The following is a 23,154-nucleotide window of genomic DNA, read 5'->3' as shown; positions in this document are numbered from 1 at the left end:
ATGCCGCACAGTAATGCAATACGAATAATTAGAAAGTGATAGTTTATAAGGAAAAAAATGGGAATTAAAATTACTATTACATAATTTGACTTAATTATTTTTTGCTGGAATGCAAATATGAGCAGAGATATTGGTGCAATTCTGATAAAAACAAACAAATCCCAACTGTTGTATAATAATGCATAATTAAGCGTTAATACATTGGGTGAGAAGATGAAAAATCTGAAATTTGTTAAATTCCTATTTCGGATTATTGACTGATCCAGTTTTAAACCATTGGTTCATTCATTGTGACCAATCACTGGTGGTCATGGACCACGTGAATTTGACATTGTAGGATGACGATCGCATCATCTGTTCTGTACTAAATAAGCAAGGCTAAAACGAATTAGTGCATGTGATGTGTGTGTGGTTCCGTAGATTTGACAAAAGTGAAACATTTTAAAAAGAATGGCCCTAACTGTACCTGTTTTAAGTAAGGTTCCCAATTTATTAAAAGAATTAGTAAAAGCAGTACCCAATGTAAATTTTCATTATGTTGATGATCCAGGTAAACCTGCTTATTTACAAGCAACCAATAATGCTGAATTTAATTATTGTCTTAGAGAAAGATTCATCTTTTAAAAAATCGGAAATAATAATAGCCGACTTTGACTTGCTGTGTAATTATTTGTATGAATTACCAAACACTAAGTGGGTTCAAGGAACATGGGCAGGCATAGACAAGCTTATTCCACAAATTGAAAGTTCAAAACCAATACCGTTTCAAATGACTCGATTTACGGGCGAACACTTTGGAAAACTCATGGGTGAATATGTGGTAGCGAATATTGTAAATCACGAAAGAAACTTTTTTGAACTGAAAAATCATCAGCAAAAACAACAGTGGCACCGCGAAGGAAAGGTAACCGATTATCGCGCAATTTCAGATTTAACAGTGGGTGTACTCGGTTTGGGTCATATTGGCAATCGAGGTACATCATATGAGACAGCTAACTTGTTGAAAACTTAGACTGCAATTTCAGTTGGAAAGCTGTTGCATTTTCTAGGTGCTGAAGTACTAGCCTTTGGCAGACGACTAACATTGCCAACTGAGGGTGATTATTGTCATATATCCAAATACTACACAAAAGAAACGTTACCACTGATGTTAACTGAATGTGACTATATTGTCAGCGTACTACCACAAACACACGAAACAAATGGTTTACTAGAGAAAGATATTTTGAAAAATTGTGCAGGTATAACAGTTTATTCTTCAATACAATTTTTCTTCAAATTGTGTTGTAGATAAACAGAGCGTATTGATTAATATCGGGAGAAGCAACATTATATCTGAAGATTCATTAATTAGAGCGATAAATAATAAATGGTTGTCTGCCGTCATTTTGGATGTATTTGATGTGGAACCCTTACCTGAAAGTAGTGCTCTTTGGAAAATGGACCGAGTACAATTTACAAATAATGAATTATTCTTCAATAAAATTATTTTTCCTTTTAGGTATTTATTACGCCACATGTGTCAGGAATGACTAGAGCGAAAGATGTTGCAGAACAATTTTGTTCCAACTTGAATTTATACAAGAAAAACTTACCTCTCCCTGCTGTCATAGATTTTACCAAGGGTTATTAAAATCATTATGTAGTTAACAATTTTATTCCATATAAATTAAAAATGCCTATGTATGTACAAAATAAAAATAAATACAAAGGATAAAATATGGGTATTCTGAATGTTAAAATAAATATTACTGAAAGCTGAGGCCATATTTTTGGGTTACTTGAGGCGAATGCGTAGAAGCTACAGCCAACAACAAAGGCACGTCATTAACTTCCAGATGGAGTGTAGACGTCAACTGTTCCATATTACAAAATTCAGTAGCCAACAAGAGTTCAGCAAGAGCCTTTGATCGCATACACAGTTCTTGAAGTGTTTGCTCTATGTGCATGAGGCACTAAAATCACTTATTAAAATATCACATAAAATAAACAGTAGAGCTAAAGTCAAAACGAAACTTGACATCACGTGGTTTGCGCAGAAGACGAATGTGGGATTTGTAGATCAGTTGAATCCAACTTCCGTAGTAGCGGAGTCAAAACATTTTTCTTTTGTTTACGCTATACAGGTGTTACGGGAATGTTCTGAAGATGAAGATAGTTTTCATTATTCTATTAGAAGTTCTACAACAAAAGTAGATCTCGGTGTAGAATTTCTTTCATCAGATGAAGAAAATTGAGTTTTGGTTAAGTTTTTGCCCCTAAATTGACGATTGTGTAATACGCCAGTGCCAGCCGTAAATTGGAGAGCCCGCATCCTAAGCTCCGCCCTGTCAGGTTTCGTTTTGACTTTACCTCTACGTAATACTCACAAAATGGGGCGGGACTTTCAGCTTCCACATTTGCAGTAGAGATTCCAACATATTTGAAACCAACTGAGACATTCCAATTCTGATACCGGATGACCCTTTGTCTATTAGAAATGTATGACTGGACATAAGCTGCACTTCCCTGCGATTAAATCAAACTAGAAAGAGTTGATAATACTTACGAATGTACAAACCAAGTATCTGTGTTAGCAATGACAGCCACGGCCTCTTCTACTGGCTGATCGATAAGGGAATGTTGGCTTGCCAAAGCCAAATCACTTTTTAATTTTGACTCCCAATCTTGCTTTGGCACAATTGGTCCTTGGAGCACCATATCAGGCATGTAACTGTCACTAGCTGCCCTCATCAATGAAGAAGTATATCTGACAGGATTAATCATAGATTTATAAAATTTCGACCTGCAAATGTAGAACGTAATTCGTGAAACACACAGACGGTCGCTTACTTTGGCATAGGTAGATTAGTAACTTTCATTTTGTAAGACGAGCAACTAGTTGAATATTTACGTACAGTCTTCACGTTTTCATCACAATTTTTCTCCGATTCTTCAATTATTGTATTTGGTATGTGCTGACTACATAATAAATTTAACGGCGAATCTACGTTTGATTCTTTTGTTTGATTTGCAGTGGAGGGTGCCACAAACAAGTCACTGGTAAATTCTAATTCAGACGCATTTGATGGCGTTTGCAGTGCTTCCCCTTCTTCGTAATCTTCATCCAGTTCTGGATACTTCGAAATGATGGTGTCGCTCAACGATGATAACTCGTCAAGCTTTAAGCTCTTGTCACCGAAGTGCAAGTTAGAAATTTCCACGTTTTTACTCTTCATATAATTTGACAGGATCTGAGGATATTGTTGCAAGTTAAATTTTACGCCTGAGTAACGATATTTCGATTTCTTTTTAGCATCTTCTGATTTTCTGTCGTCAGGAGGTTCACTCTGTGAGCGTGGGTGTTTCTTCGAGTACGTATTCCTGCTTTCACCGTTCGCTTTTTGTGGCTGCTCTCCGACTTGTTTATCAGCGGATGGAGACCATGAAGTACTTGGTTTTATCAAAGAGTTGTCGAGATTCTCCGTAAAATCAGAATCATGAAAGCTATTGTAGGAACTGTTTTTAACTTGAAGTAAATGTTTGGATAGATTTAAATATGTTGGCCTTTGTTTTATACACGAATTGGATTCTTGAGGGGTATCGACGGTTTTACTTTCTTTTTTAATTCCTACAAGCTGCTCGTCCTCACCCAAAACAAATACCACGTCTCTATTTTTCTCAGGTGCATTCGAAATTGTAGAACCTGACATGTCTACGTTAGATTTTAAATCATTGCTCCGCATTTGTTTTTCCATGTTAATAATGTGAGGCTGACTCCTGTGTTCAACTATTCCATCGCTTATTTTCCTGTCCATATGACAAAGAACTGTACTACTTGGAACTCTACATAATGTATTAACTTTTTTCATAATCTCGTCGCTACTCGGAATTGCGCTTTCGTGTTTAGTGTTTTCCAACGTGTCAACAGCTGCTAAGTTAGGATACAAAGACTTGAATTTATTTTCGTATTTCAACGTATGTGGTTCTGTTAGACTCGAGTCAAAACGAGATTCTGGAACATCTTCTTTTACCAAATTTGATAGATCTCCCAAACAAGTTTGTGTTTTAGTCAGTCCACTCGATTTTTTCAACACTGGCACACTTTCTCTCAAAGACACTTCCAACTCATTGTTTTTGTAACAATAATTGTTATTGTTGTTACAATTAGTAAAAAAATCTTTGTTACAATTCATAATTTCTTTCAAGTGATCCTCGTACTTTTTATAATTTTCTTTGGGAATGCAGGAGTATTGACGACAAATTGTTTCCACCATGCGATTCTCTTCCTGAACGTCGGCACGTATTGGCACTCTTCTATCTACATCACAGCAACGGATAAAATATGTCATAGACAGTAATATTTTCGAAATCAGATCCTTTTTATTGGTTCCAGTAATAATAGTTTGAGCTATTTTTGTTGGATGGCCTACAGCTCCGTAAAGATCGCTGAATTCACCCCAGAGAGGGTTAAAAGGATGTCTAGATTGCAGAGCAGTGTTGGATGTTGAAGGTAGACAAGTGTTCACCCAGCCCAAATGGTACGTCAAAACGGCTGTCAGCAGCGTACTCATAAAACTAGAAGCAAGTAATATTACATTTTACAAACGCTCAATGAAACACTGTTATTCAAATAAAATAGGAAATTATAAAAGTAGAAAATTACTTAGATTGAAAATTTTAATTTGATTTGATTTTATATTATAATATGTAATTAACTTTTTTCAGATGAAAGTTTGATGAAGGAAATGGTATCGTGGCTCTACTTACAAGTTGGTATCCTTAACGTCAACATCTTCTAATAGCTCACAAAAGTCCTGCACGAACTTCTCAGCCGTTATAATTCTACTCTCACCGAATAAATTCTTTCTAATATTAAACGGATCTGTCTTTAAAAACTTGGCAAAGTTAAACAAATGAAAATCACCACTACTGTCGTTTTCTTTCAACATTCCAGTGCTGCACGAACTATTCGAACTATTAGAACTACTCAAATCTGCCCGTTGCGATTCAACCAGTTCTGGTGTGAACACCGGTGCGTTCCTATCACTAACTGAAGCACTAAATGCACTAATACTGTTGTAATTATCACAGCCACTTGACAGCGACAGCCACAAATTCATGGAAAGGTATGAACCAGAGAGCAGATTGACTAGGTATTGGGCCGAGAAGTGTGCCATCTCCGCCATCAGAGAAGTAAAATTTTGCAACTTGACGGAAGCAATTTCGACTACTTGACGGGCTCGCCACAGCATGGACTCTAAAAGCGCCACGTGCTCCATGAGGAATTGACTTAGCTCCCTAGGATTAAAAACGGTGTAAAAATGTTGCCATCACGCATTCAGCGTAACGAAATGTTAGCAATTGTTTTGTTATTATTCTTTACTTTAAGTGATTAAACTAACTCTTCTTGTCCAGACGTGAGGTGCAGAATAAGCGCGAGTCCCAGTTTACTGCCGCGGTGGTGAGACCTCACGTTGTCCCCCTCCTGGATCGACCCCGAATTGGCAAGAGACTGTCCTGAGTTTTCCAGTGACGTACTGTTTCTTCGTAACCATCTTTTGTACAAGTTGCCGGAAGACAATGACATTGTCGAGGTACCTTCAAAGTGTTTTTGAGAATTTGTGTGTTGTACTTTTACCTGGATTTGTTACCATTGTCACCACACACCGATCCCCACATAGATGGGGGCCCATTACAGACATTGGTGTACGAGTGATCACCGCAACAACCTGAATCCCCGATCAGACTTGGAATTGACACTGAAACACTGTTTGCAGCGGGAACATCTAAAGGCGTACTGTGATGACGTCTGCAAACTGATTATCGTTTTATTAGTAATTCAGTATCGTGTCGAGTTTGACTAAATACCCAAAACAGTATCCGAAGCTGTGCTATGTACTGACAAATGTTCGCTCATGGAATTCGTACTGCTGGCACCCGAATCGTCTAATTTGGAATGTTCGAGGCTATGAGGATCACTACGACTAGAAACGGAAACTCGACCGTGGCTTGCAAGTCGAGGACTAGAAAACACCTGTCAACATGAATTATTGAATCACAATCTTCTCGTTTCGATCACAAAGTTACCTGCGTAAACATAAGTCGGTTCGGGGACTCTAAACTGTGCATTTTGAAGTATGTTCCCCTAAAACTCATTGCTACCGATCCGAACACCATTTCCGCGAGTTGGTTGAAGTCGGGTTGAGGCTTTGTGTACTGTTAAATTATCCAATTTAAAGTGGACACCTTTGATGTTGACTTTTACTTACGACATAACCATATCCATTTGAAATCTCAGAAAATTTATCATCTTCTGGGGCCTTGATAATTTCACCGGATTTTGTGAAACTGACCGGGATTTTCGTGACTGAGTTTGAATCAAACAAAAGTCTGCGACCTCTAAAGTCGCATTCTCTAAATAATACCACTCGAACTTGGTCCTTACTAAATGCAAAAAATTTCTCACTGAAAAAATTTTTTTTAATGAATCACATGTAACAAAGTGCATCAATTTCCGCCGATGTCGATGTGTGGTATAACAGATTTGAAAACGTGCAGGTGTTACAGTAGATTTCGATAATTCTTTAAAATAAATCCCTAGGATGGCCATCACCTTGCAGTCTACAATCAAAATGAATGTAACTTACTTACAAAATCTCTGATACGTCAGTCATTAAACAATATGATCAACAAAAAACATATACATATACATATTTTTTATTTATTCGCCTTTACATTGTCTTATTAAAAAAATTATAATATGGGACTATCATTTGATACATGTACGAGTACAGACAGGGTGTTATAGAAGTCCACGTAATAAGTTGAACCACCAACAGGACTCGTTAAAATAATAGTATATTATACACCAAGGTAGAGAAGACATTTTTTTAAGCCGAGGTAGTTTATTCCCCGAGAAGCTTCGCTTCTCGGGGAATAAAGAAGCGAGGCTTAAAATTGTCTTCTCTAGCGTGGTTTATATACTATTTTTTTCACTACTAGATCCGTTAAAACCCTTTCTAATAATAATTATTAATTAAATTTGTTTGTCCGATGCGACGATCCGAGTTCTCATTTTTCAACGGTTGCTATGAAAATTGAAAATCGTCTGTCTACGTTAACCAAAGAAAATCTTTCGTTACTAGGTGACGGCTGTTCATTATTGACCTTGGTTAATAATGAAAATTATTATTAACCTTGGGAGAGAAATTCTACTTCTGGGGTCGGTTCGAGAGTCAATAATGACGCCTTTTGAGACTAGTAGTGAAAAAACATTTTTTTATTTATCATTTTTCCACAAATTCAAAACAGTTAAAATTAAATATAATTTGAATCCTAAGAATCATATTCGCTCATGTGGTCATGTGTCCATTAATAACGAAGCACAAAAAAACTACTCGATTAAAATACTCCAATGAAAAACACTAAAAACTGTTAGTACTAGAACAGCAGTCAACAAAAAAACTGTGAAGTTTTTATCGCACAAAAACATTTTCAATCACTCTTCTGTTTCAATTAATGATTATTCCATGAGCGAAGTGTCAAATAGGGGGTTAGAAAAAATAAAAAAAAAAACAAACGATTAAAAAAGATCAATATGTACTCGTACGTGAAAAATGTTTACATATTTTAAAGAGTTCTATTGGCGATTAAATTTATTACGTGGACTTTCATAACACCCGGTACATACACATAATAGAGCAAATGACATTGCAAAGCACTCCTGATCTGAATTGTATTTGACCACACGATACGCAGAAAATTTTTTTTTTTTTATTTGATAGGTATGTTTAAAAATAGTACTCCTAATATGTAATCCTATCTTTTTAATTATTTGCGATTATTTTAATTATTTTTAAATAATCAAATAGCGTTTACTTAAGACGACAGAAAACATGATAAGACAGAGAAAATGTGATTTATAATAATCATTGAAAATATTTTCTCTTGTTAATTATCGCCAACAGTTCAAGAATTCAAAAATGATTACACATTATAACTGTACCTATACATGTCTATGATCAGTAGATCCAATAAAAGTTAATTTTATCTGGGAAGTGTGAAATGAAAATGCAAACAGACTTGAAAAAAAATTAAAATGTTAATGAAGTAACACATTTAACTTAAATTTAAAATAAGAATTTCTGGTGTTTTAATTTTTACGAAAGAAGTTAACATCTCTGTAAACAAATGGTATTTTGCGTAAAATCACCTTTTGTTTAAACAAATTATGTAACAACATTTTACGAAATATTTTAACAAAAATATTTTATTCGCAATCGTATTGTAATATGCACATTCCTAACCTTATACGAGGGCGGAAAGTTAACCATTCCTTTGTATCTTTACTTCCCTGTCTTGGTTAGTAATAGGCCACTTTCCGCCCTATTATAAGGTTTTTCCAGTGGCGTACTTACTATAAGTCGAAAACAGTAGCAGTGAAACAGCATCAAATTAATTGTTTATTTGCTAAAAATGTAATAATTCCGAATAAAATAGTATACAAACCTCGGTGGGAATGTGTTTCGTTCCCGTCTCGAGCATTAGCTCACCTCGGCTACGCCTTGGTAAACTATCTTAGCTCTCGACAGGAATGAAACACTTCCCACCTCGGTATGTAATCTACTTTTTCATTGAGGGTATACATAATAAAAAAAATCGGAAGTACATATAGCATTAAATTTTCATAAAATATACCTACATATCACTCCTAACAGATATAAGGAGTTTTATAAGTCTTATGACCTCTATGTACGTTTCTACTTTGCTAATGAACGGAATAATTTCTATTTTAGTTATTCATAAATATTTTTAAAATTTAATTTGGCGATCGCATACATACATAACAGTGTAACTGATGCGAGCGTTTTTTTACAAATTGGCAATTTTTCAAACAGAGAAGCTGTACATTTTTCTGATATATACTAGTTTTTCAAACTTATTGTTACCGGTTTAAACCGCGGCCTCCCGTTGACAACTTTAATAAATAACTACAATCTGTCTTTATCAGCTAAAAAATTACACTTGTGTTTAAGTGAGTTGCTGCAACGAAAATAATATATTAGCGTATATTTTAATTTGGGTTTTAGGTTCACAAAAAATATGAAAAATAGTCCTCAAACGATGCCAAGTTAATACTTCTACTTTATAGTGTAAAAATGTATAACTTTTTCCTAATACCGAAGTTATTATCATTTGGGTTTTAATTTTTCTTAATGTTGTCTCTTCCTTTTCCTCAAATCAAAATTTGTATAGTTTATAATGCCAACTTATTTGGCACGGATACACAGTATTTTGAAAATCTCAAAACAATTTGCTCCATAAAAATGGATGAGTTTAGTATACTGTTTACAATGTTTACGTGTTGAAAACTACAATAATTTCAACAAAATTTATTTTTAATCATTGCTTAACAATTATATCTTATTTTATCTTTGAAGACTGCCGGAGTTCAACAATTGTAATACATACCTACATACATATTATTTTTTTCTAAAAAGCCGCATAATTACATATGGATTTCGTTCCACATAATACATGTATAAAAATATATATTAATATTGATTAATGAGAGACATCCACAACTTTTACAATAGAGGTAAAATCCAGAAGATATTAAGGTACCTAGCAATGACACTGTGTAGTAAGCTAGTAGACTTGTAATTTCTCTTTTACATTATTCGTTGTATGTATTATGTATTGACATTTTTAGTTTACGACAAAAATAAAGTTGTTTAATATAACGTAAAAATTACTTGCAAATACGTTTTCATTATACCACTGTGTAAAAGTATTGCACGGTTATTTATAGGTGGAAGTCAACTTTACAATGTAATTACGGCTGTCCATTCCTATCATAAAAGCATGTGACTATGGCGATTGCTTAACAAACATGTGATGTGGGTCGGTACAAAGAAAAAATAAACAGGACGTCACGCGAGAAGGCGGGAACAGAACTAATTTTACGGAAAGTCAAAAAATTATTACCCAAAATAGTCCTCACTCATAAACAAAACAAATTTTTTTTTCCAGTAGGTATGCAAACAAAAATCATTTACGAGACAATAATAAACAAATTCACCTAAAACCGAAGCGTCTAATTATTACCGAATTAAACAATCTGCCCGTGTGGCAATGTCATGTGAATATGAAGAACAAGAATGTGTAACATCTGCAAGGTGAGGCGATCTGCCCACTCTGTTTATGAATGATCGATGCGGTCGGGGTAGGAAGTGTTATCGTCGAGCACTTCCCATACAATACAGTATCGTTTTTTATGAATTAAAGCACCTGCGATCAAAGCGTCGACTCACCTGACATTATCTTGGTGTTTATTGTGTGTGCCCCTACGGTTTGAAAATAGTTTATTGAATAGGGCCATATCACTGAGCCCTCACTGTTCAGAGTCATTTACGAGCAGCACAAATTTCGCCTTGGTTGATGCCAGAAAAAAATACACTCTCACAGTAAATAGAGAATCACGTGCATACAAGTCATATGATTTCATCGTCGGGTCACTGAGATCTGCGCGCTCTCGCGCAGGATTTTTCACGCTTGTACGTGACGTTAGTGTTTGGTTTCATAGACTGATGGACAACGCACAGGCGCGATCGTAGTGGTCACACGTTAATCGATATCGAAACTCTTTGATAAGTGTACCAACTTACTTGCTGTTGTCTTTCAGTGAAATTCATAGATAACCTTTGAATTTTAATGGCATAAGCGACGCGAGGTGGTACGCAGATATCCATATTGTTGCCATCCGTGATGTCGTCACAATGAGTTTGATTGTCACGTTTTATGACTTTTACTCATGTACTGTGTGTACTGTCGAATGTTGTGTGGCGGTGTTCGGATAAGACCCGAGGCAAAAGTTTTAATCCACGATCGGTCGCATCCCTTATTTATATCATTTTAAAAAACAGCTGTCAATTATCAAAAACACGTAATATTTCATTCGTATTTGAAATAGACAAAACCTGTGTAGTGACTGACTTTGCGCGATTGTTGGTTTTCAAAATATGTAATACGCTAAAGTCGCCAACAATAACTTACCGCACCCTCTTAACCGAAGTCGTTTTTTTATATTCTGTTATCCAGTATGCCAAAATACATACAGGATTATTCGCCAAAGGGGTACTTCTGAATTTCTTTTTGCCGCAACCCATTATACACATTACAACAATAATTCCTTGCTTTCAAATTTTGAAAATAATTATAATAACTGAATCCACGATGGCTCTTATTTAGCTTAGTAACTTTGACATTAAAGCAAAAAGTCTAAATGAAATGATACCAAAATTCTTAAGAAATAAGTACCCAAAAATTAGTGGATTATTCAAACAGATTATATTACGAGTAGAAAAAATATCAATCAAGTCAAAGCCAACTTGATGAATTTTTCAATTGAATACCTGTTATTATGCACCATTTTTAATACAGCCTGTATACAGTGATTTTATACACTGCGTTTTTTATTTCGCTGAACATACAACGTAAAATGGCTATGTTCAGTTCTAAAATGGACAAGTCAATTCATTTGAAATAGGCAACCAAACTTACAGATCCATGAATCCTATGTTCAGTAAAATAAAAAACTCATGGTAGATGAACCATACCGATTTATTTCGCGAAAAATAATTTTGAAATTAGCAGTAGAAAAATCATTAACGCGAAATAAAGTTTACACCATGTAAATCCCTACGGTTCATTAATAAAAAAAAATCTATGGAAAATATGGACGCAGGACGCACCTAAGCAAAACTACGGTTGATTTGTATCCTTCTTCCTTCAGTCTTCAATTCCGCGTTACTCCATCAGATGGGGTCTTTACTGTCTTTCGTTCTATTGTTTAGAACTTAAGAGATTGATGTGAAATTAAATCTTGTTAAATTGTATTTTTATTTACCATAATTTCAAAAAATGTCGGATAATATGTAAGTATGCGTACTGCTTCGATTTGCAAATTACTAAACACCATTTTTAATATTATCGTGAATTATAATAGTAAAATGGGGCAGTTTCTAACACGTTGTTTACATGTAGGGTTGATGAAGACCTATTAGGCGCTGAAGATGAGTTCAATTATGAAGAGTATGATATAACGAACGAAAAGGAAGAAGCGCTTCTTCAGGATGAAGATGACTATGTAGAAGATCTACGTAATGAAGATAAGAAGGATTCAGCATCTGATACGGAAGAACAAGAAGATATTCTCAATCTAGACATTGAGGAAGATTTTCAAGATGAAGGTAACAAAACATAATGTGTAAATAAACATTACAATTTAGCATTTTAGATAAACTTCTATATGATGATGAACAGTGTGAAAGTGACACAAGGAAAGATGGAAAATTTCTAGTTGAAAGAACTCTTACTAATGCTACAAATTTAAATGTTACCAAAACATCAGTGGAAAACAATCAAACTACAAGGAGATCTTTATCTGTTCCAGAAACATCAAATAATGGTAATGCGTACAAATATTTATTAAAATTTTTATAATTCATAAACAGTGCTAGCTAAGGAGGAATATAAGAAACAGTTTCCTAAAATTGACAGAAGAAGAAGAGGAAATGGACGTGGAAATTTTCATACTAGAGCAAATGTCTTTAAAAATAATACACAAAGGAGAAGAAATGGGACAGTTTTGATAAATCCAAGATATGAAGGAATTGTTCACATTAATGAAAATAATGGTGTAAATTTAAGCTTATAATTGATAGCTGTATTAACTTTATGTAAATTGTAGCACGTTTAGCTTGGGACAATGTGCCATATGCACAAAACAGCACAAATTTTATACAACCATGGGCAACAGGAAATGTTCCTGGCAGTTATGAATCTAACCAACAGGGTCAAATGTTAATAAACAATCTAGTATCAGAGCTGGCAACAAGTTTTGCACAATCATCAGCAAACTTATTGTTACCTCAGGTGCCACCACAAACTCAAAATTTTTTTCAACCACCACCAAGTCCTTATGCAGGGACAATGTCATTTCAACCACCACCCAATTCTGTTCAAATGCAGGCTCCCCAGCAACCTTACAACAGTCAAAACCAGGTAAGATTATCTTGGACTACATGTATAAAGCAACAGTAAAATTGTAACACTTCTCTAATTTTTATTTTCTTTTGTAATTTGGGCAGCAGTGGGATAATTCATTCAATACTCTAAGTCAGAATCAGGTTAGTTTTATGTTACTAGCATAATTTACAGCCACAAAATAATTTTTTTCTGAAATTTGTTGACTTTGATTTTTATTACATAGTAATTATCAGTTTATTCACATTTTCTTTATAAAAGCATATAAGTGAGGCGTCTGTTTTGCAAGTAGTGGATGCAAGTGTGCTCAGTTTGTAGACATTTTTTGTCTTTATTAAAAAAAATGGGTTATTTTTTTTTTTAAATAGAAACGAGTAAATTCTTACATAAAAAATAAAAAGTAAACAAAATATATTTGCACATACATGTGAATGCTTATTTTACAAAATTAAAAAAAAGGTCCAGGGATCACAAATTAAAAAAAAAACATGTATGCACAGTTGGAACAAAAAAAAAAAAAACGTACAGCTGACACGCCTGGTTTTGTTTCTTTAATTATAGTTAGGATTATAAATCAAACAATTGCTGTTTAAGTAAAGTTTGTGGCGGACTTGGTGAAAGAAACTTTTTGTTCAGATTTTTTTTTTATTGGGATTTCCTGTTTTAATAGTCCTTGATAGAAGAAAAGATGAATATTGAATTAAAACTTATGAAACTGATTTATGAATTATAGCAACGGTGGCCAACCCGCGGCATGCGTGCCACTATTGGCACGCGGTCATAATCTCATCATAATACTTACCTGAAGTAAACATTTTTTTCTTTATTGGATTCAGATGACTTAGTAGGGCAGGGGTACATATGCATTATGTTTCAGAAGAATGAAAAAGGGGCACGTTAAATATTTTTAGTTAAATAAAGTGGAACTCGAGAACAAAAAGGTTGGCCACCGTTGAATTATAGAAATAAAACATTAACCATTTCAGTTGTAGTAATGGAAAAATAAGTTCTAAATATATTTTACTTAATTTAACAGTGATTGTTTCTAACGTTTTTTAAATTCTAAACAATTAGAATTTAATTTGTTTTATTTAGGTGACAAACGGACAAGTGTTTTCACCATCTCAACCAAATATACCATCTCAGCAGTCTTATCCGTTAAACAAAACGATGCCCCAATTCAGCAATCAAATACCAAATAACGGGATACAAGGAAAACCTAAATCATTCAACTCTTACACAAACTATGATTATTACGATCGTCCGAACAATCAACAGAACAGTTTTTTAGAGTCGAAGAAAAATTTTACGCAATCAAATTCATTTGGAAACAAAAATATGAATTATAATCGACCTGTTATGAGACAAAATGATTACAGCGTTAAAAATAATTTCAGAAATAACTTCCATGCACAGAAAGATTTTCGGAAAAAGAACTTTAATAACGTAAAAGAAAATTCGTGGAATAGAAATTTGAGTTACAGCGGAAATTTTACAAATCCAAGCAACAACAATAATACCGGCTTTGTTAAATCCGAATTTAGAAATGTGGACAGTCGAGAATTTGAGGATAAAAACATGAGTTACAGAATAAATAATAAACCAACATTTGGTGACAATTTCCGGAACACATCTCAACAAGGACAAATGATAAATGAACTAAATAAACAAAATACTGTCTTTGGTAATACAGACAATAAACAGGCTCCATATATATTTTCTGTTATACAAAAAAATAGGCGACCAGTTGAAAATAGAATTTCCTGCAAAAATACCGAATTGCCGGAGAAAAAAGCAAGAATTGAAGAAAACACGGATAATGTAAATAACGCAAATGACGAAGTAAAAAACGTATCAAATGAATATTGCACGCAATCAGTCGATGACAAAATTGTAAGTTCCTTTTTTTGTGTTAATTTCAGTAAGTTAATTGTGGGTTGTTAAAAGCTTATTAAAGAAGAAGAGGATGAAGAGACAAGGCTTTACAGATTAAAGATTGAAGAACAAAAAAGAGAAAGGGAGAAAGTGTTGCGTAATAAGGAAGAAAGAAGAATGCAGATGATGTTGCAGCGCCAGAAGAAGGATGAAGAAAGACTGTTGTCGTCTCAACCTGAAAAACAAATAAACATTCAGCAGTTACAAAAGAATAATCAGCAATATTCTACTCAATTTGAAAAGACGAATATGTTCGATAATTCTTCCGGAACGCTTTCTGTTCAAAAACCAAATGCTTACCATTTTTCGCCAGGGTTTTCACATAAACCAAACCAGTACTCTAACGATTCGAATTCAGAATTGCCCACTGAATTATCCAATCTGACTTTCAAAGTTTCTAACAATCTTCAAGAAACCACCCCGACTCCCGTTAAAGTTATACCAAAGACTGAAGCATCTTCCAGTAGCTTCATGTCAAATCGGGTAGTAGTTGTTAAGAGTAATTGTAATCAGAAAAGTGGACCTTTACCAAAAGCAACTAGCGTTAAGACAGTTAATATTGAGGCCAGTAACGATTCTGCTGATGTAGGGCAAGGGCTTTCTTCTTTCCTCAACAATCGCAAAGTGTTGAAAAAAGATAATACGTTGCTTAACACGAGGCTCGTTGTTGTTAATAATTTGTCGGCAACTACAACTCAAAACAAATTGGTGGCGTTGACGCGCGGAATTGGGGAGATACAGGTAAGAGAATTATTGTTGTTGACGGTTGGTTTGACTCTTCGACCCTTTTCTTTGTTGTCAATAAATAAACGGCCGAATTGGGAAATGGGAATAAAGTTTTCATCTAACTCAAGTCATTTTTTCAGCGTTATTAGGTTTCAGTTACTTTCTTGAAGAATGTCCAATCTTTTTCACCAATTCTTTGCTATTTAAACCAATTAAACAATGAGGTTTATCATATCTTTTTATGTTTATTAATAACTAGTTTTGTTTGCTCTTTTTTAATTATTTTAGACAAACTTTATTGTTTTTCTCATAAGTAAAATGAACGATTAATTAATATGTATGAATGTGAGTTGACTGCATACTAGTCTCGATTAAACCGAAGAAAGATATTAAAAGGTCTCGTGATTTCGTGTTACACATTTTTTCTCATTCTCTAACAACATTCAGTTAGGTTCAGTTTTTACTGGTATACATGGTGAAAAACTAGTACATTTTTCTTACACCGTGAAAGAATCCTAGGATTTTGTATAATTCCGTTTTAATCTTTTTAAAGATCCAGGGTTTATAAAGTTGGTCTGTGTTAGTTCCTTCGTAGCAATTTTCAAAGGCAGTTAGAATTGATTTATTCATTAGTTATCGAATTAACTTTTTATTTTGAGACTTCCCAGTTCCTCATTTCAATTCAGACTTCATTTCATGCCTTTTATACTGTAATTACAAGGGAATAAAATCAGTCTTCTCCGGCTTTCTCTCCACAGCCGCTTTATGACGCAAATATTACGTCGACACTAAATCATACCCTGAACATTTTTTACGCATAATTATACAAAATAGCGGAGGCAAAAAATGTAATTTTTTGCTACTTTAAAATGTAGACTGATACTGCGCTGTGATGTGTAACAAATTATTTTGTAATAATTTTAATGTGATCGGAAGTTGTTTTTTACAAGACATTATGTGATAATGAGCTGTGAAAATGATTTTAATCACTGTGATTAAGTACAGTCAAATTTAAGAATATTTAGCTTGTGTGTCGTGGCATAACGATTTCAGGTTTTGCCTACTATTATTTTGACATTAAAGATTTTTTTACTTTGATTTGAATCAACTGCACAGCTGGGAGCAAATTCTTACTTCAATTATGGAATTGTTCACATCTTAATATGAATTTTTATTTTATTTATCTCCCAACAGTGCAGCATCAAAAAATAAACAAGATTTATATTTCCGTAAGTAATGCAATGGGACAAATTAATCTTAAATTTTACTGTGCTCATAATATTGTGATATTAAACTGTGATAAAGCCTTCGTGGAAATACTGAATATTGTATGTAGGTACCTAGTATATTTTTATGCTTCTAAAATCTTCGGGAATTAGTTCACATTTACTTCTTGTTCGTTACATTTTCAGAAGCTTCGAATGGATAAGCAAGAGCGACAAGCAACGATTCTATTCAAATCTGTTGCATCCGCTCATGCATTTTTTAAGAAATATCAACGACGCATACTTGACGATTTGTCTGTGATTGAAGTTAAATTAGAACCAATGATTTGATGTTTGGATTAAGCTAGTTTTTAGTAGTCGGGAACCCTTTAAATTTGATTTCAGAGTATGTATGTATGTAACTGTATAGGTTTTAATCACAAGATTCTTCAAGAATTTCATTTTTTCTTAGGATGTAGAGGATTTTATTTTTGTTACAGTAGGTCTAATTATGTTTAGTTTAATATATGATGAAAAGTTCTAGTTAATTAAATTGGATACATTAATTTTCTTATTTTCAGGAGTATCTATAGCCAAAATATGTAACATTCATTTCATATTTTTACCATCGTTGTGAACCGTAGCTTCCAATATTATATTTCGTGGCTAAAGTCAGTGCTGTTTTTGGTGAAAAGTCTTTAAATGAATAGGTGACTTCATTTTTACACATATTTCCCGTGTAAAATTATATTTCTGACAAACAGAAACCACCGACTTATTTTTTGTGAACTTTCTGCAATGTAGACTTCTATACATACGTTACAAATGTAGGTATATTTAGAAAAATAACCGCTTAAAATTTGGCCGAACAGTAAGAAAATTATGTTTTATAATTATGTGGAACACATAATTTTATAAATGAAATAAATGCCATTTTATATTTTGTTATTAAACTAATGCTGTATGTAGCAATTGTCACTCATTAAATTTCGCTCTAGATGGTAGTAGATGTTCAAGCGAAAATTTATATGAGATGCTTTAGTGCGTCTTACATTTTGATCTCTCGTAATTTGTAAATACATAATCCACAAGCATTGTATATTTAGATTGATTGGCAGTGAACTTTTTATATTATCAATATTTGTTTACCCTTTGGAGAAAATGGTTCAAATTAACACATTTTAGAAAAGACAAACCTTGTGGAGTTGATCCAAATTCTCTTTTTACTGTAAATTGTATTTTATTGAATTGTATTATTCTATTAATTTTTGGTGGATGTTTTTGTTTTTATAGATGAATTTGCAGTAATCAGATCAATTATAAAATTTTAGGTTTTTATTAAATATGTTACCTTTATTTTTGGTATTTTAGTTACGCATAAAGGGAGATCAGAATTATTTTTTAACCAAGGTCCTATTTTTTTTTACTATGTATTTTGTAGTCAGATTTTACATTTTCTTGCAGCAGCGTATTGTTTGGTATTGATATTTTTATCATGAATGTATTTTGTAAACAAACTGCCATTGGCAGCATTATTATTACGATGCCGTGATTGAGAATTATTTGGTTATATACTTAGTCTCATTGTTTTGTTTTGTTAAATATGTATCACTTTTTAAATTTAAGAAATAAAAGTCGTAATATGTTTGAATAGTACCATTGTGGTGTCATCTGTATTTATTAAAAAATATCTTTCTAGAATTTACATATTACCGTTACAGAAACCTTGATGCAAAATATGGAAAGGAAATAATGTTACGTACCTAAATAAATTGGGAATATATTTGTAAGAATTGTGAATTCACGGAAAAGTTTATAGACCTGATATTTTTGAAAAATCGAAATAAAGTTAGTTTAGTTCATACCTGTAGCTTTATTTTGTTTAAAAATGGAAAAAATAAATACCTATCCACTATTATTAATTAACAACCGGAAATTACAAAAAGTGTGATGAACACTAAGAAATTGTTAAACTACAACAAATTTCTAAAATAACCATTATTTTTAATTTTTATAAAAGAAAAGAAGCAATTGTTACAATATAAAAGTAGATAGCAATAGTAGGTATAGAGACTGCGCAGTTTTATCTTACCGTAGGTACCCTTAAAATCAATGTGACATTACACGGTTTAACGTTTAACCATTTAACTAATTTTTAAATAATGTGAAAGCAAAATTAGAGATAAGATAGGTAACGATTGCTTTACTAACTAATGACGTTTAATGTTTATTAAGGGCTGATTTCACCAACGCCACTTAACGTTAACTGCGGGTTAAAATGCTTCATTACTTTAGTTACAATGTTTTCGTATATTTTAATTTGTAGTTAAATTTAACTCACGTTGGTGAAACCGGCTCTAAATTTATTTTCAAGTAATAAGTAGGTAATAAAAATCGAATTGTTATTGCTGTGCCAACATAGAAACGCCGGTTTATTGATTGTTTTATTATTAATCGTTGTCTTTGGTTTTGTTATATTATGATTATTATCCCCAGATAATTATATGTTTGGGGGCGACGTTCTGCTGATATTAAACCAATCCCCGGCACTAGACTGTAGAGGGGACTTTAGTATTCATTGTGATGTGTGTTTTATACCTAGATGTAAGCTGTGTATACGTAGATATTAAACGCAGTGCTTGTAAGAACTATTTTATATTTTAGTTCAACAAAAGAACAAGAAATCATTAATGTATCTCGAGACCATCTTGTGAGTGAATCAATAAAGTTCTTGTAATAACCTTTGTAAGTATTATTCATTACCGGGAACTTTTTTCTTTTTCATTCAATTATTGATGAATTACGATCTGTTTTATAAGATGTTAAATTTTTTGTATTGCAATCACCCTTGATTTATTTAATTTTATTTTCTACTTACTACTCATTTAATAACGGGTTCATGATCTAGGCAAACCCACAACGCACGTTTGCAAAACCAACTTAGTAAGAAGTGGGAATTTTATGTTCAAAATAACATAATTTAAAAATAGCTTATAGCTTGCGAATACGACCGTTCATTACTACTACAGAGGAGAATTTTGCTTTCTTATAAGAAAGACATTTTTTTGAACAATTTAAAAACGTAAACTATGGATTTCAATTTACAAATGAAATCTTGTATTTATTATCTTATGTGAGTGATGTGATAGTGGGTGGGAAAAATGAAATAATTCATTGTTTGACAGTGAAATTCGAATACGAAACATATAATTTTCTGGCGTCATTTAAAATAATGATAATGTAGTATGAGTCGTGATAAAAATACTAGTGTATCTTTTTTATAGTATGTGGTGCGTTTATGAATATTTATACCTCGAACTACATAATATAAGTTAACAAAGCAAAGCCATCTTAAAAAATTGCGACGTAAATCACTCTTTATTGTCAACGTGACATTCAAAAGTTAAATTTTGAAATTTATTTTCTGTTCACGTCAATCGCATGTCAATCAAAATTGTCGCAAACGGTAAAATTGAGGTTAATAATGAAAAGCCTATTTTAAATTTTTTGACAGTAATGCCCGAAATTCCGTGTCTCGAGCTGTACTATAGAATTCATGAAAAACGAGTAGGTACAACAAAATTTTGTTGGAGTAAATTAGGTAGGTACAGTCGATGGACAAATAAAACTGGGACAAAAATGACAATCACATAAGTATAGGTTAACTTTGGTATGACATATTATATAGACAGTGACAAATATATTGACAATTCAATGGTCTGATTTACGTAGATTAAATTTTAAGTGTCCCAGTTTTATTTGTCCACCGACCGTACATGAAAATGTCAAATACAAACATAGAAAGATTAGGCACTAGAACATTTTTGAAAAGTTGACATAACTACGACGTTTTGCTGTCCTAGTTTTCCGTGATAATTCTTTGTGATATAATAAAATAAAAAGTCATACAAAGTACTTGAGTACCTACTTTTTTCTAAGAATGGTAAAATGCAACTCCTAGCTAAAGACAGTAGAGTAAGATTTCATTTTCTTTTGCTAGATTTTTCTGAGAGTTCCGATTTTTTTTTCAATCTGTGAAAGTACCTATACTTTCTTCAATAGAAATGAACAATAATTGCATTATTCTACGATATTGAAAGATCACAGCACAAGTATAGTTGACTCAAGTTGCAAATAAAGGCACAAAGGGACCAGAAAATCATAGTTTGGATTGAATATTTTCCATATAAGTACAATTTTAAAGTAATTTCAATTGACTGATGCCATAAAAGTGCTGTTGCAAATGCAGAGTGGTTTTTTGCAACTTGAGTCAACTTTAGATAATTTTTTATATTTTTTTTTATAATTACCTACCGACACGTATATATTAATTATATAAACGACTTGAAGTATTTTATAACACTGCAATTAAAAACATATTTCTCATCAGCAAAGTTCGAAGGATTAAATGCTAGGAAGGTGGAGTTTATGCTTTTAATGTCTTCTGTGATTTATTTATTTGCCAGCCTTTACGTCAGTTTTTAATTTTATAAAAAAGTAATGTTTCAAAAATGTACTGATAAAGAATGCGCAGCACATCCATTAAATTTCATTTCCATTTTAAAGTGTAGGTAAACAATCGCTGATTTTTTTAATGATTTTTCTCCTTTTATGTGGTTTGCTTCTTTCAGACTGAATTAATAATTAAGATATTATCGTATTACCCAATAAAACATATTTTTTACCTGTTTTCAGTACGAAATTGGTCTCACAATTTGAGTTAATTTTTTATATAATTTATTGTTTATATTATTTTTTATGAAATACCTAGTATGTATAAAATATGATATACAAGGGTGTATTTTAAAAATGTGCCGAAATTGTATATGTATAGTTGACTCAAGTTGCAAAAAACCACTTGTCATTTGCAACAGCGTTTTTTTCATATTTTTGAACCAAATAAAGAAACAAAGGGACCAGAAAATCATAGTTGGGGTCGATTATTTTCCATATAAGTAATTTCAAATGGCTAATGCCATAAAAGTGCTGTTGCAAATGCAAAGTGGTTTTTTGTAACTTGAGTTAAGGATAGGTATGTATAATCAATCTGCACTCTTCGTCACATACATTTTTGCTGTGTGCTTTGCGGTCAAATTATAATAAATCGCGGTGATTGAAAAGAATTTAGAAATAGATCTTTTATTCTGTAGACAATAATTAGATTTTCAAGGCTGTTGTAAAGGATGTTTTTTTAAATTTGGCGTCGAAGTAGGCCTTGGAGAGTCGATTGAAATCGCACCAATCGTGTAAAAGCGTAAGATTTAAACAACTGATCCGTGATCAGTAACCTGTATAGTGTGTTCACAATCGACAGTTCAACGCCTACTTCGACGCCAAATTTAAAAAAAAAACACCCGTTACCTTGTATGTATTATTGTATTCGTTTGTCTTTTTACTTTGTTTAAATCTCTTTTTTTGTTCGACACTGTCAGAATTTGAGAATTTTCTCCTATGTGAACGGATTTTGATAAATGTCACCACTTGTCAAAACGAAACGTCATGCTAATTTTAAAGATTTTAAGCGATTTGGTGCCTTTAAGGGGCTCGTCGAACAAAAAAAACGTTGTATTCAACTCGTGTGTGTGTACATTTAGCTTTTTTGGCACTAGTGGCCCTTAAAAACGCTCGTTTCACTCGCATTTTAAACTGGCCTACTCGTGCCAAAAAAACCCCAATTTACACAAGAACTCGTCAAATAAACGACTATTTTTATAAACTACTGTAATACTAGTAGAAATAACAATTATTGAATAGAAGATCAAAAACATTTACCAATTAAATCATAATGACACAGTGTTTGAGATTCCAATCGAAATTATGGTCAGACAGTGAGACCACATTGTAATTAATAACAAACGTTAATTTTTTACGATTTTTGATTGCTCCAAACATAAAATTTTGATGGTTTGAAAAATCGGTTTCATTTTATTTCTACAATCAAGGATTTTAAATTACAATTTTAAGTTATGTGAACTCAAATTGGTTTAAACGGTCGGCGGTAGGAGTGTCGAAAATACTTCTTTTTTTTTAATCTCTTTATGAGAATCATATCATTTATTGTATTATTTTATTGGACGTAAAACAGGAGTTTTTCATATAACTGTTACAGCTTTTATCAGGTCATAAGCAATTATCGGACATCAGTTAACTGCTGATTAGATTGTCCGCAAAACTGGTGTTAAGGGTACCAAAATATCAATAAAGGTGCAGCATGTTGGAGTCACCAAAGGTTAATTTCATTGAAAGGTGATTGAATTTG

General features: G+C 32.9%; 4 protein-coding genes across 8 annotated transcripts in view; 3 read left to right on the top strand and 1 right to left on the bottom strand.

The window, feature by feature from the left end:
- The first annotated feature begins 324 nt into the window (after window positions 1-324).
- On the top strand, window positions 325-1,719 carry LOC138130595 (glyoxylate/hydroxypyruvate reductase A-like). Its single transcript, XM_069047165.1, has 5 exons — window positions 325-550; window positions 606-974; window positions 1,026-1,241; window positions 1,291-1,448; window positions 1,502-1,719. The coding sequence occupies exons 1-5, from the start codon at window positions 451-453 to the stop codon at window positions 1,631-1,633; spliced, it is 975 nt and encodes a 324-aa protein (XP_068903266.1). The 5' UTR covers window positions 325-450; the 3' UTR covers window positions 1,634-1,719.
- Window positions 1,639-10,792, bottom strand: LOC138130592 (folliculin-interacting protein 2). Of its 2 annotated transcripts, none has more exons than XM_069047157.1 (11): window positions 10,296-10,792; window positions 6,252-6,447; window positions 6,070-6,198; window positions 5,851-6,016; window positions 5,634-5,798; window positions 5,385-5,580; window positions 4,750-5,280; window positions 2,833-4,557; window positions 2,561-2,785; window positions 2,370-2,508; window positions 1,639-1,955 (listed from the first exon to the last, which is right to left on the bottom strand). In XM_069047157.1, the coding sequence occupies exons 1-11, from the start codon at window positions 10,361-10,363 to the stop codon at window positions 1,749-1,751; spliced, it is 3,747 nt and encodes a 1,248-aa protein (XP_068903258.1). In that variant the 5' UTR covers window positions 10,364-10,792; the 3' UTR covers window positions 1,639-1,748. The 2 variants fall into 2 exon arrangements, with proteins under 2 accessions (XP_068903258.1, XP_068903259.1); XM_069047158.1 differs by having other exon boundaries at window positions 6,252-6,603; window positions 10,296-10,788.
- Window positions 10,793-11,765: 973 nt separating this feature from the next.
- LOC138130593 (asparagine-rich protein-like) lies at window positions 11,766-18,757 on the top strand. 4 transcript variants are annotated; one of them, XM_069047162.1, is made up of 9 exons: window positions 11,766-11,918; window positions 12,028-12,233; window positions 12,281-12,451; window positions 12,498-12,680; window positions 12,734-13,047; window positions 13,134-13,172; window positions 14,125-14,922; window positions 14,977-15,705; window positions 17,103-18,757. In XM_069047162.1, exons 1-9 carry the CDS (start codon window positions 11,905-11,907, stop codon window positions 17,244-17,246), a joined length of 2,598 nt encoding a protein of 865 aa, XP_068903263.1. In that variant the 5' UTR covers window positions 11,766-11,904; the 3' UTR covers window positions 17,247-18,757. The 4 variants fall into 4 exon arrangements, with proteins under 4 accessions (XP_068903263.1, XP_068903262.1, XP_068903261.1 ...); XM_069047161.1 differs by having other exon boundaries at window positions 12,504-12,680; window positions 14,977-17,246; XM_069047160.1 differs by having other exon boundaries at window positions 14,977-17,246.
- Window positions 18,758-18,935: 178 nt separating this feature from the next.
- The window catches only part of LOC138130258 (uncharacterized), a 30,859-nt gene continuing 26,640 nt past the window's right edge, over window positions 18,936-23,154 (top strand). The window contains exon 1 of the mRNA XM_069046688.1: window positions 18,936-19,640. The gene's annotated coding sequence lies outside the window, so the exon portion shown is untranslated. The remainder of the gene's footprint in view (window positions 19,641-23,154) is intronic.

The sequence above is a fragment of the Tenebrio molitor genome, chromosome 5 (genome assembly GCF_963966145.1).
Source record: "Tenebrio molitor chromosome 5, icTenMoli1.1, whole genome shotgun sequence".
NCBI classification, from domain to species: Eukaryota; Metazoa; Arthropoda; class Insecta; order Coleoptera; family Tenebrionidae; genus Tenebrio; species Tenebrio molitor.
This window is presented reverse-complemented; position numbering and strand designations above follow the sequence as displayed.

Coding starts and splice junctions, on each gene's coding strand:
- LOC138130595 (XM_069047165.1), top strand. CDS start 451: ATGGCCCTAACTGTACCTGTTTTAAGTAAGGTTCCCAATTTATTAAAA. Junction 551..605: donor TCATTATGTTGATGATCCAG/GTAAACCTGCTT, acceptor TTATTGTCTTAG/AGAAAGATTCATCTTTTAAA. Junction 1,242..1,290: donor TATTTTGAAAAATTGTGCAG/GTATAACAGTTT, acceptor ATTGTGTTGTAG/ATAAACAGAGCGTATTGATT.
- LOC138130592 (XM_069047157.1), bottom strand. CDS start 10,363: ATGGCCCTATTCAATAAACTATTTTCAAACCGTAGGGGCACACACAAT. Junction 6,199..6,251: donor CAAATGGATATGGTTATGTC/GTAAGTAAAAGT, acceptor ATAATTTAACAG/TACACAAAGCCTCAACCCGA. Junction 2,786..2,832: donor ACTAATCTACCTATGCCAAA/GTAAGCGACCGT, acceptor CTACATTTGCAG/GTCGAAATTTTATAAATCTA.
- LOC138130593 (XM_069047160.1), top strand. Junction 12,681..12,733: donor TCACATTAATGAAAATAATG/GTGTAAATTTAA, acceptor TGTAAATTGTAG/CACGTTTAGCTTGGGACAAT. Junction 14,923..14,976: donor AATCAGTCGATGACAAAATT/GTAAGTTCCTTT, acceptor GGTTGTTAAAAG/CTTATTAAAGAAGAAGAGGA.